General features: G+C 48.1%; 1 protein-coding gene across 1 annotated transcript in view; it reads left to right on the top strand.

The window, feature by feature from the left end:
• TMC5 (transmembrane channel like 5) overlaps positions 1-12785 on the top strand; it is a 119471-nt gene that overhangs the window by 53855 nt on the left and 52831 nt on the right. The window contains exons 2-4 of the mRNA XM_073647630.1: positions 8319-8451; positions 10539-10732; positions 11500-11592. Of these exons, the coding sequence (XP_073503731.1) occupies positions 8384-8451; positions 10539-10732; positions 11500-11592 (355 nt within the window). The 5' untranslated portion in view covers positions 8319-8383. The remainder of the gene's footprint in view (positions 1-8318; positions 8452-10538; positions 10733-11499; positions 11593-12785) is intronic.

The following is a 12785-nucleotide window of genomic DNA, read 5'->3' as shown; positions in this document are numbered from 1 at the left end:
TGTTCATCTTTTGGCAGAGACCGTTGATTTGTGGGTGGTACGGTGTAGTTCTTATCTTCTTACAACCGTATAGATGGCAGAACTCCTTGAACATCTCAGCCTCAAAGGCCGGGCCTTGGTCCGTCAGCACCTGCTCAGGGTAACCATGGGGTCTACAGAAATACGCTTGGAACGTCTTTGCTGCTGTCTCTGCCATCAGGTCTTTGACGGGGGCGACCACCAGGAAACGAGAGTAGTGATCCACCATGGTCAGAGCATACGAGTACCCTGACCTGCTGGGGGAAAGCTTGACATGGTCCAGGGCCACGATCTCCAGGGGTCAAGTCATCTTGATGGGTTGCAGGGGTGCCTTCTGGCTGCTGAAGTCTTTTCTTCTTAGGCCACAAGGTCCACAGTCCCGGCACCACCTCTCAATGGAGCTGCGCATTCCTACCCAGTAGAATCGACACTTCAGCAGGGTCTCTAGCTTTTTCCAGCCAAATTGCCCCGCCTGATCGTGGTAAGCTTCTAATACCATCTGGATGTCTGTCTTCGGGACCACTATCTGCCATACCATCTCATGGGTTTTTGGATTGACGTACCTCCGGCACAGCTTCTCACGGTAGATACACAGCCGGCTTCTCTCGTTCCACAGCTTCTTTGCTTGGAAAGACGCATCCTTCTCCAGGGAGGCACCTTCTTGGGTTATCAGCTGTTTGATGCGGCTGACAACCGGGTCGCCGTCCTGGGTCTCTTTCCAGCTGTGGTGAGGCAGGGGGTTTAACGTCTTTCCACGCTGCTTCCTGGAGGCTCGTTGCTCATGGATCATCCCACTCCGATGAAAGGCAGGTAGCTCTATCTCTTCCAGGTCATCCACTTCTTCTTCTGTGTCTGACTGGTGAGGCATCCTAGACAGGGCATCGGCGTTGGCGTTCTTGCGGCCCGCCCGGTATTTAATTGTAAATTGGTAGTTTGACAGCCGAGCCATCCATCGTTGTTCCAGTGCCCCCAACTTAGCTGTTTCAAGGTGGGTCAAGGGGTTGTTGTCAGTAAAGGCAGTGAACTTACTGGAGGCCGGATAGTGCTTGAATCTTTCAGTGATGGCCCAGACCAAGGCCAGGAACTCCAACTTAAAACTGCTATAGTTCTCTGGGTTTCTCTCAGTCGGGCGGAGCTTCCTGCTTGCGTATGCGATCACTTTCTCTTGGCCATTCTGCTTCTGACTTAGAACAGCGCCCAGTCCTTCATTGCTGGCATCTGTGTACAGCAGAAACGGTTGGCTGTAGTCAGGGTAGGCTAGGATCTCATCGCCTGTCAGGATCTCCTTCATCTCCTGAAACGACTCGGCTTGCTCCTTACCGCAGTGGAATGGGGGGTTTTTGCCTTTGGGGGACTGCCCTACCAGGATGTTTTGCAGAGGAGCTGCTTTCTTAGTATAGTCCTTTACGAACCTCCGGTAGTATCCTACTAGTCCCAAGAACTGATGCACCTCCTTGAGGTTCTTCGGCTCTGGCCACTTCTGGATGGCTGTGACTTTCTCCGGGTCTGGTGCTACCCCTTCCGGTCTGACAATGTGCCCCAGGTACTGTACCTTTCTCTTGAGCAGGTGGCACTTTGAGGGCTTCAACTTCATCCCGTACCGGGACAGTGACTCAAATACCTCTGCCAGGTGTTTCAAGTGGTCTTCGTACGTTCTGGAGTACACTATTACATCGTCCAGATAAAGTAACACAGTTTCGAAGTTGCGGTGTCCCAGGCAGCACTCCATCAATCTCTGGAACGTTCTGGGGGCATTGCAGAGTCCAAACGGCATACTGTTGAACTCGTAAAGTCCCATCGGGGTGGTGAAGGCCGTCTTCTCCCGATCTTCCTCAGCCACAGCTACTTGCCAGTATCCATTAGTGAGGTCAAGGGTGGAAAAGTAATTTGCAGACTTTAAGGCAGCTAGGGACTCCTCTATGCGTGGTAAAGGGTATGCATCCTTATGTGTAATGCGATTTACTTGACAGTAATCTACACACATTCTCATGCTCCCGTCCTTTTTCCTAACTAGCACTAGGGGAGCTGCCCAGGGACTACATCTATCCCTTATTACTCCCGCCTTCCTCATGTCGTGCAGCATTTCTTTTGCCTTCTGGTAGTGAGCTGGGGGTACAGGCTATAACGTTCTTTGATTGGGGAATGGTTGCCTGTGGGGATATGATGTTGAACCCCCTTAACCCTCCCGAAGTCAAGTGGATGTTTACTGAACACCTGCGAGTATTCTTGAACCACCCGGTGTACACCCTGTTTTTGATGGGCAGGAGTGGTGTCTGTCCCAACATGGAGCTGTTGACACCAATCCTCCACCTGGGTTGCAGGGTCATTCTCCTCCACTTCATCTGGTGAGGTTAAGGACTCCGCCTCATGGATGCAATTGTTATTGACAGCATGTAATTTGGCAACAGTGGCATAACGTGGCAATTTGACTTCGTCTTCCCCTAAGTTGAGAAGACGGACGGGCACCCTCCCATTACGTACATCTACCACTCCCCTAGCGGTTAAGAGCGTGGGTCTATGCTCGGAGCAAAAGGGTTCTACTACCGCCTGGTAGCTCTGTCCTCTAAGACCTATAGCAGCTCTACACCAGATGAGCATTTCACTCATTGGGGGGGTGACAATGGGTATGGGGTCTGTTACCCGCATGTTACCGATTTCGCCGTCTGTTAGCCTCACTTGCTGTTGATACGTCAGGACTCGGATCTCCCTTTGCAGTGCCCTCCGCTGTCTCGGCCTGGCAGTGTCGGCGATCTGTTGGAGCAGAAACACAACCTCTCCCAAACAGTTACCAACAATGTTAGTGCCAAGTACCATATACGGATTAGTGTCATCAGGATTAGTCTCTACTACAATTAGCCCCTGGTCCTTCAGCTCCACTCTCCCCACCTTCACAGTCACATTCTTAACCCAGAGTATGTTAAGGGGGAGCCAATTTGAGGCATATACTGACAAATTTGGAGCTGGCGGACGTAGGTCGTCCATGGACCAGAACCTCTTGTAAAGGACGTCAGGCATGATGGTTACCTGAGATCCTGTGTCCAGCAGGGCATGCGTCGGGATCCCGTCCAGTACAATGGACAGGAAAGGTCTTCCTCCGATGAACCTGTTGTACCAGTCTGATGGGCCTGGTGAGTTTACTCCTGGGTGTCGGCCCTCGAACCCAGGGTTTTCTCGTTTAAAGGACAATTCTTGGCGATGTGTCCGGTCTTACGGCAGCGGTAGCAGGCAGGGTCCTTCTGTGGACGGCGCTGGTCACTGGTCCTCGGCGAGGGCGGTGTTGGTCTCCTCCTCCTCCACATCCAGGGGACATCCTCAGGACTATCGGCTAGCAGGATCTTCCCTCCTTCCTCGGGCTCCGTCCGCAGCTGCACAGCACTCAGCACGGTGGTCAGGGTTTTGCTCAACTGACGCACCTCAGAGCGCAGACTGTCCAGTTCTTTAGGGGATGTTGCTGGGACTTTAGCTTCAGCAGCCACTGGGGAGAAGGTGGGTGTTGCAGGCTCTGGGGTTGCCCCACCCTGGTAACGTTGGATGGCATTTGTTTCCAGGGGCTGCAGTCCTTTTATAGCCATGTCCTTGAGATTGTCAAAGGTGGCATCTGGATGATCCAGGGACCACCAACGCACAGTCCTGCTCTCCTCTGGAGACCTCAGTCCCCTGACAAACTGTTCCTTCAGCATCTTGTTCTCATTCTCGACGCTGGTTGGACTAACCTGGTTCAGAGCCCGCAGGGCCCCTTGGAGACGCCAGGCGTAGTCCCGAACATTGTCCTCTGGTTGTTGGGAACAGCTGTAGAACCTCATCCAGAGGTCCGCCTCAGTAAGGTCCTCAAAGACAGTCTGTAGTTTTTGGAATATTGCGGACACTGACTCCTGGTCTGCGGCCGACCATGTTTCCACTTCCCGTTCCACAGCACCGGTCAGTTGTCCTAATACAACGGCAGCTCTTTGGTTGCCGGTCATAGAGTACATGTCCAAGATACCACATATCTTCCGTTTGAATCCAGACAGGGTATCTAGTTTGCCTTTGTACTGGGGGAGCCACTTTGCTCCAGGAATGTCCGGTAAAGTCATAGGAATTACATGTGTTACAGGCGCTGCTGGTGGAGTGGCGGCCTCGGCCTACTCATCATCGGGCGCGGGTTGAACTTCAGGGACGTTGGCCGGCATGTCGGCGTTGTGCTGTTCGTCGGACATCTTAGCGCCCCCCTAGTTAACTGTGGCCTACCTTCTAGTCCTTCTTCCGGTAGGCCGCAGTCTTCAGGACCTTGCGTCGCTTGCGTCCTACGTCAGTGCGTTCAGCGACGCTCCGTACAGGACCTGGCGCCTCCCGATTTGACGTCGATGCGTGGGGCGTGTCCGGGACGTCGCGCTCTTTTGCAGGTACGCCCTTAATTTTCCCGCGGTTACGCCCTTCTTCTCGCTCAGCGACCCAACAATGGCGGCAATCTTCACAACTTTACGTACACAGTTCAGAATAAAGGCGCACAGTACCCGGTGGCAACGGGCATAACACTTTGTCGTTGCAGCGGGCACGTGATCCTGTTCGTGACGCCAGTTGGAGATGACTCGCCCAGGGGAATGGGGGATGACTCGGTACCGGGGCCTTAAGCCTGGCCTTCAGGGATGTCACGGTGGTCGGCTCCCGGGCCCGTACCCTGGGGTCTCTCCTTAAAAAGGGTTAATGGTTTGTTTATTGTATTAAAGAGTTTGTGACGCCACCTGTGGCTTCTGGTGAGAATCACCAGCGCTGCGCAGTCCACTGAGGCCGATGATAAGGCAGCTCGATGGTATAGCTCCCCACAGGTGGAGCTAGGCCTCAGGGCAGTGTATGACGGGGTATGCAGGACAGACGAGGCCCAGCCGGGTCAGAGCAAGAACAGGGACAGACACGATAGTCACTCCAGTACCTTTTACTGATGGAAATTCAGGCACGTTCCGGAGCACTGTAGGGTGAAGGGTGCATGTCAGGATCCTCCCCAATGAGCGGGCTTCGGGCCTCCTGTCTCTTGCTACTGTGTAGTAAGTTCCTGACCTGCCTGGAGCTAGGCCTAACTTTGTCTCTGTCCTGCGCTGGCTGACCTTGTGGTAGGGCCTTTACTTGGAGTACATGCACCTTAGCTGCGAGCCTATGTGTCTCCTGGCTCTGTTACGTATCAGCACTTTAGCGATCCTGGAACTTGTAGTTCTCCAGGGATTCCGGTTATATCTTACTGGGTCATAGAGATCCCGGTAAACTTTGGACCCGGTGTCCGGTAACTTCTTCGGGGTGAGCTAGTTAAGCTCCTCTGCCCCTATGTACTAACTCTTCACTCTCCTCCGGCCTACTCGGGCCCTCACCAGGCTACTCACACTAACGGCAGCTGGCCGCGCTTCACCGATCTTATGGCGCCGGCACACCTAAAGCTCACTGCTCTGAGCTACAACTGAGTCTGGACTGTGCTCCACTGCAGACTGACCTCTCTCAGGCTTCCTGACTGCAGGAACTCTCTCAACAGGTTTGCTCTCTGTCGACTCCAGTCTAGACTCGACTGACTGCTTGGCTCCACCTTCCCTTTTATATCCCTAACGGGCTCCCTCTGGTGGTCTGAGGTGGAAGGTGGAGATGTGTGAATGGTTGTGGGGGGGGCCTCTTGTGGATTAATCCTTCAATACACCCTTCTAGTATTTGTGATACCAAGCACAGCTGGGCGTCACAGAAGCACAAGGCTATACAAACCATTACACAGGACACAGCAGGGGCACATTTATAAGATTATCTCAGCACAGGAACATTTTATTATTATTCAAAGATCTATTGATTAAAATATACTTTTGTTTGTGGCACAACCCCTTTTAGCATCCTTGCTTTAGTCACATTGGCTCTAATATCTAGAGATGTGAATCCCGGGATGAACACTATGCTCGTCACCGTTGCTCGTCATCTCCATCCCTGAGCACGGCCCGTTCCACACTCTGTACTGTACATCTGCACTGGAAGTAATGGCCTGGACGTCTTGTCCGGATGACAAGCTCTCCTTTTCTTTTTGAGGGGTATCTGGCCTCCGTTGCTTGACCGGTGAAGTCTGCACTTCGGAGCTTGACTGGCAAAGTTTGGGCTTCGGGCTTGACCTGCAAAATCTGGGCTTCGGGGCCTGACCTGCAAAGTCCGGCCTCCTCTGGGATCAGCTCACTCTTGGCAATCATTACTGGATTTCGGTCACAGTTTCATCCCGCTGTTCACTTGTCCTTTTCTTTTTATAAATGAGAGCCAACTGAGTTCTTGCTTCGCCATCCCAACCTTTTATATTTAGCAACTGCTTCACAGCTGTCACCTGACCCGGCACACCCTTCAAACTCTTTCCTCTGGGAACACTCCCCCCAGCCTTCAGTTCCTGTCTGTCCTGTTCAACTAACAGAAGGCGGCATTTGGTTGTGATTTCTGTGGAGCGCTGATGACGCGCCCCCAGGGCCGTGGGGTACTCGGTGCCGGGCCTATAGGTGCTGGGGAAGGGATATGTCACAGTGGTGGCGGCCCGGTCCGTGGCCCAGGGCGGTCAACAAAAAGGGGGATTGAATATATTTATATGGGATTTGTAATTCTTAGAAAGTGTTCGTGACGCCACCTGTGGTTTCTGGTAATAGATATCAGCACTGCTTCAGACCTCTGGGGCGGTTGGTAGGGCAGCTGAGTTGGAACGGCTCCCCACAGGTGGAGCAGGCCCCAGGGCAGTGTAGGTGCAGATGATGGTGATGCTGGGGCTTGTGGTGCAGGAGAGATGGCGCAGCGGAAATAACTGACGGAGGCAGTGGAGTGCATTCATCCAAGTTTACTCACAGTTCTGTTCAAGTTCGTCAGGTACACTGTACGGGTGTCAGCCTCCCGCGTCGCACTGCGTCCACCAAACAAGGGTCCAGCACTTTCCCAAGTATATCAGGAGCGCTTGATGGAACCCCGCTTTCTTTATGTTCCTTACTAGACTGACTTCTCGCGCCGGGTCTTCTCCCTCCTGCCCTGCGCTTTTCCTACACACAGTCCCGATCGGGTGCTCTGAAGTCCCTCTGGGCTACCAGGAGTTCCCGGACCTACTTGATGCCCTTCACGGTGACTAGGGTGAGACTGTGGCAACTGCACCATGGAAGTGCAGAAGCCTCCGGTTTTCCAGCCGAGACCTGGAGTAACACGGCTGGTCCAGGGACCGGTTCCCTTCTTGTGGCCTGATCCCTCTGACACCTGGCAGATTCGGTCGTACGGGTGCCGTCCTGCACTCACCGTACCCCCTGAGATCCCTTCTGTCGACGGAGCCTTCCTCCTCTGCTCCCCTCCTGGGCCTCTATTACTAAGCCCCTTATGGAGCAGAGCTCCTGAAGACACTCTGCTCCCCTCCTCTCCTTGCTACTCACTCTCTGTCCTCTGCACTACTCTGCCACCCTAAGATGGCTTCCCTTTATATACCTCCTATTATGGTGCTCTCCTACTCTGCATCCTCCACCCTCACCCACTACTGGTTCCCCCTCTCTTTGGTTTCCCCCACTCCAGCCAGGGACAGGGCTCAGCAGAAACACAGTGCATCTTGCCCTTCCAGCCGGCCTAGAGTAGTGTAGTGTTGAATGCGGGTGTTGGGGTTCCGGGCAGCACTCCCTCCTTACCTTGAGAGAAGGAGACACCACACCTCTGGGTGAGGTGCAGTACCTCTGTGGCGACTGAACCCTCAGGGGCGCCACACTGACAAATTACATCTTCCGCTTTCCACCCCCTTACACTTGCAGCCAAGGGAGAATAGGGTCACAAGTTTGTTGTTCCATCTGATCCAACAGTGAGAACCACATTGATATAACAGTTATCACCAATCCAATGTATGGACTTGCCTAGACCTGAATACCCCTTAAAATGTTTGAACACAGGGCATAATGATTGAATTGACTTCTCAGTTGATTAGTACTTTAACCATCCGGCTACACTATTGAATTCAGGTAGTCTGCAGTTAATGAGTGTCTGATGACTAAAAACTGCTTTTATATCCTCTCGAGAGTATTTCTGCCTATAAGATATTTTAGGATTTATATCAGCCATAGCCTTTTGACCCCTGAATAATTTAATAGGGAGTCATAAACATCCAGTTACGTGTTAACAGTACGGACGCTTCAAACCTCGCTAATCAGCTTATTATATTATTTTATGGCGAGGTATCTGAGGAATCTTGTGTGTGATGTTTCACTGGGTAAAATCTGACACCTGCAAATACCTGACGCGGACTCATTTGTGTAGTTACACAGTGGCCGAACAGACTTAATAACATTTTTCATACTTTTTTTTCCTAGAATAACATGGCAGAGAATGTTCTAAGAAGGTAATATACGACGTGCAGAACATAAGTGACATCACCATGGCGTACAATAAAGGAGCCTACAACTCTGGGTACTATGACTCAGAGACTCTGGAGATTGACCGAGGGTAAGGCAGCATTATTTTATGAATTTTCTACAATAGTCTTTATTTATTTCTTATATGCATATTCTGAAGTGCCATAGAGAGGCTGTCATCATACACAACCTTAATTCATGTCCTCAGTTGGGTGCAGAATCTCATACACACCGGGTATATTTATATACAATTAATGGATCATCATCATATTTTTGGGGAGTGTAAGGAAACTTGAGAACCTGGAGAAACATGGGGAGACCATACAACTTATTTTTAGATATTAGCCTTGGTCGGATTTGAAACCAGAACCGGAGTGCTGCAAGGCCGTAAAGCATACAACCAATTTGTTCTCCCAAAAGTGAGATTTTGACCACTTTAAGGGGTTGTCCACTAGACGTAAGCAAATTGAAAAAAGTTCCTTTCAGGTTCAGTTCATGTGAATTGGCTGTAAAATTTGATTCGGAGCGAATTGTAACATCTTATGCTCAAACGTCTCTCCGCACCCCAGAGCATACTAAAAGAAAGGGAGTGAATGAGGTTAAAAATAATACATTATTATGTTCACCTGTCCCAGGTTCACCCCTCACATGTCTTACAGCCACAGTTATCAGATTTTCATTTGTTAAAAATCAATTTATCCACCTCTATTGTCCGCCACTTTTATATTGATGACCCACCTTTAGGCCTCGTTCGCACATTCAGTATTTGGTCAGCATTTTACATCAGCATTTGTAAGCCAAAACCAGGAGAGGAACAATCAGAGGAAAAGTATAAAAGAAACATGTCACCACTTCTGCATTTTTCGACCACTCCTGGTTTTGTTTTAAAAATACTGATGTAAAATACTGACCAAATACTGAACGTGTGAATGTGGCAAAAGCATGGTGAGTTTTCTATTGGGTCCCTCATAGGCACCCCACAACGTGTTTGCAGGTTACCAATTGTAATGGTAGCCAACGTCTTGCTGAAGCCACCTTGGTACTTGGTTGCCACATTTTGGGCTTCATAGGAGACCTTATTTTTCACTTTATATTGCAGTACTTGATAGCAGACTTAAAAATATACAATGTAAAGTTAAAAGAAAACATAAAATTGCAAACTAATCTCCTTTTCCCCATTTAAAAATAAAGAAAACATAAGCATATCCAGTATTGATCCATTCGTAAAAGTCTGATGTAGCAAAATATAAAATTATTGAACCCACAAGGTAAATGCTGTAAAACAAAAAACAAAAAATAATAAAATTACAAAATTGCTGTTTTTCAGTTTCCACACTAGCCCCCAAAAAATGCTCTAAATGGCGATTAAAACATTTTACATACAGCTCTCTTGACAGAAAAATAAATAAAAAAGTGACAGATCTTGGGAAAATGGCGACACAAACCACTTTTTTTTTTACTTAATTTTTTTTTAAGTGTTTAAAATAATAATAATAATAATAATAATAGAAACCTATATAAGTCTGGTATCTCTGTAATCGTTATGACGTTGGGGAATCGTGTCGGCTGGTGATTTTTACTGCGCAATGGACGCCATAAAAACAACACCCAAAAAAATGTTAGAAGGAAACAAAGAAATGTTAGGAAATAAAGAAATCGTAAAAACGAAAATTGGTTGTGTCCTTAATGGGTTAAAACTATATACCAATTGAATAGTGAGGAAAAGTATTTATAAATTATAACAAAAAACATTATAGGTTTCAAAAGCGAGTGTGGAGACGCTGCAAAGAACTGCTCCTGCTCTGGAGGACATGACACATTTATTACACGGTCACTCATACATTTGACTGGACTCCATGTAATGCAATTTCTTCTGCAATATCAGTGGTCGGACAGTCTTTTGACTGGGTTTATGGTGATATGGCTGCCTCAGAAATTTTCCCTAAAACTGTATTAATGTGCTGCTTGTAAAGCAACAGGCTCTGAGCTTTGGCTGCTGCATAGCAACGGAGGCCATCTTGTACGTGTTACCTCATACAAGTTCTAACGACAACACAAAATGGCTGCCACTCCTTCGTTCTTTCTCATACACTAGACATACAGTGTTCACGTGTTTATTGAGTGAATCTTGAACAGTTGTGATTTTTTTTTCATATTTTCTTTATGAACCACATATAGGCCTTCCTACAGGCAGCAGTCACCCTTTCACAACAACCCATATGAAGATGATGATGATGTCAGGTATCCAGCACAGAGGAGAAACTGGACGGGAAATCAGGGACCGATGAATGCTGTACAGTTAGACATGGATTATAATCAGCATATACCCAGATACCCTCCATCATCAGATCAGCTCTACAGCACTGGGCACCGTGAGTAAAAAAAACAGTTTTTTTAATGTTGAAATTGTTTTTCATTTTGTAGGGATGGCGATAAGGATGATGTGTTTTTTAATCCCTTTCCAATGTGTAATGTACATGTAAGTCACCCATCTGTACATGTAGGTCCCACTATAAATGTTTGGTGCTGGCTGTGTTGCACAACCTGCACCTACGTATCTGCAGTGACCGGAGCTAGCTCTGATCACAATAGTTTGGCCCCTTAGATGTCTCAGTCCCCTAAGGGGACTAATACAAAATGTGAAAGTTTAAAAATTGTTAAAAATTGTAGAAAAAGCATAAAAGTTTGAATCACCAACTTTTCCACCTCTATAATAGCTTATTTGGTATTGACAAAAATTGTGTCATAAAGTCGCATGTACCTCAAAATGGCACCAATAATTTCGATAACTTGTCCCATCAAAATCAAGGTCAAATAAAAAAGAATATGACGGCAAAAAAAAAATATTTTTTCAAGCTTTTTGAATTTTTAAAATCAGTAAAACATAAAACATATGCGTTTGTAATTACAATGTACTGCAGAATAAAATTACCAGCTCATCGCACAGTAATTGCCTTGAAGATGACAACTCAGAAAGAATGGCGCAACTGCAATTTTCTCACGATTTTACCGTACAAATAATTTTAGCCGTTTTCACTACATTGTATGTCTCAGTCTCAGCATGGGAACAGTATTTTCCACAAGTGTTGTTCTTCCAGGCTATGATGCACATTGACTATATTTTAATTTTCTTTCCTAGAAAATCCTTCATTTGAAAATGACTCAGGTGTTAGGTCTTCTTACTTTGATGAAGACCAGGATGCCGATAGTGCAATCGATGTGTCAGAAGGAGGTATGTATACTAATGACTAAATGGACAATAAGATATTTATAAGCAATTCACCTTGATTTCGTCTGGTTATTTGGTAGACATAAAGCCAAGCCATGTTATTCTGTGTAAGGACACGTTCAAGTAACACGGGTACTTTAGATGCAGTGACACAGAAACACAGAGCAGCCAATACAGGGTTAATAAACAGGGGAGGTTTATGATAACAGGGTAAATCTCCACGCAGGGAGTAACAGGGGAAAATATGGGGAAAAACAAGGGAAATAGCAGGTAGAAGTCTATAACTGACAGTTCACAGTTTAACTAGATGTAGCAGAGTCAAACCGGTTGTAAACAACAGTTTTTACACTTAGCTAACTTTTATCCTCCACAAGGCAGTTGCCAGCTGATGCTGGTGACGCTTTCTTCAGGCTTCCCCGCCCAAACAATGCTCCGTCTTCTGGCGGCAGCGGGCGGTCTCCGGTTTTACCCGCTGAGCCCCTAGTCCATAACAGTGCACCTCACGTGCTCGGCTTCATGGACCCTGCGTCTCTTCTCCCTCTAGTCTGCTTGACTCCTCCGGTCCACTGCACTCGGATCTTGCTCCCAGTACTGGAGCCAGGAGCCTGGACCCTCTCACACTGCTCTCCTGAGCAGAATTCTCTTGCCGCTTTGCTGCGCAAAAGTCCTCGTCTCTCCCTCTCTCTAGCCACGCCACCAGTTTCCCGGTCACCTGACCTCCCAGCTCTCAATCTGGACACGCCCCCAGCTTCCCAGTCACCTGACTCCTGTGCTTGCAGTCTGTCTTCCCCCTGCAACCAGAGGTACGGCCCCGGCAGTTCTGGATCCCTTCTTCTGAAAGTACTTACACCCCGGTCTTCCCCCTTACACCCACACGATCAGTATTCGGTCAGTATTTTACATCAGTATTTGCAAACCAAAACCAGGAGTGGGTGATAAATGTAGAAGTGGTGACGTGTTTCTATTATACTTTTCCTCTGATTGTTCCACTCCTGATTTTGGCTTAAAAATACTGATGAAAAATACTGACCAAATACTGAATGTGTGAATGTGGCCTTAGTCTTAAACTCGTGATTGACGAATATCAGCTCACCTGTTGCTCAACTAGAATAGTCTCAATCTACAGACACTTCAGTCCCAGCCGATATAGAAAATATGGCACTCACCATTGTGTCATTCACCATTGTGGCCCTCAC

This window comes from Phyllobates terribilis, unplaced genomic scaffold (genome assembly GCF_046119375.1).
Source record: "Phyllobates terribilis strain yellow unplaced genomic scaffold, ASM4611937v1 Scaffold_9__5_contigs__length_417890890, whole genome shotgun sequence".
Taxonomy (NCBI): Eukaryota; Metazoa; Chordata; class Amphibia; order Anura; family Dendrobatidae; genus Phyllobates; species Phyllobates terribilis.
This window is presented reverse-complemented; position numbering and strand designations above follow the sequence as displayed.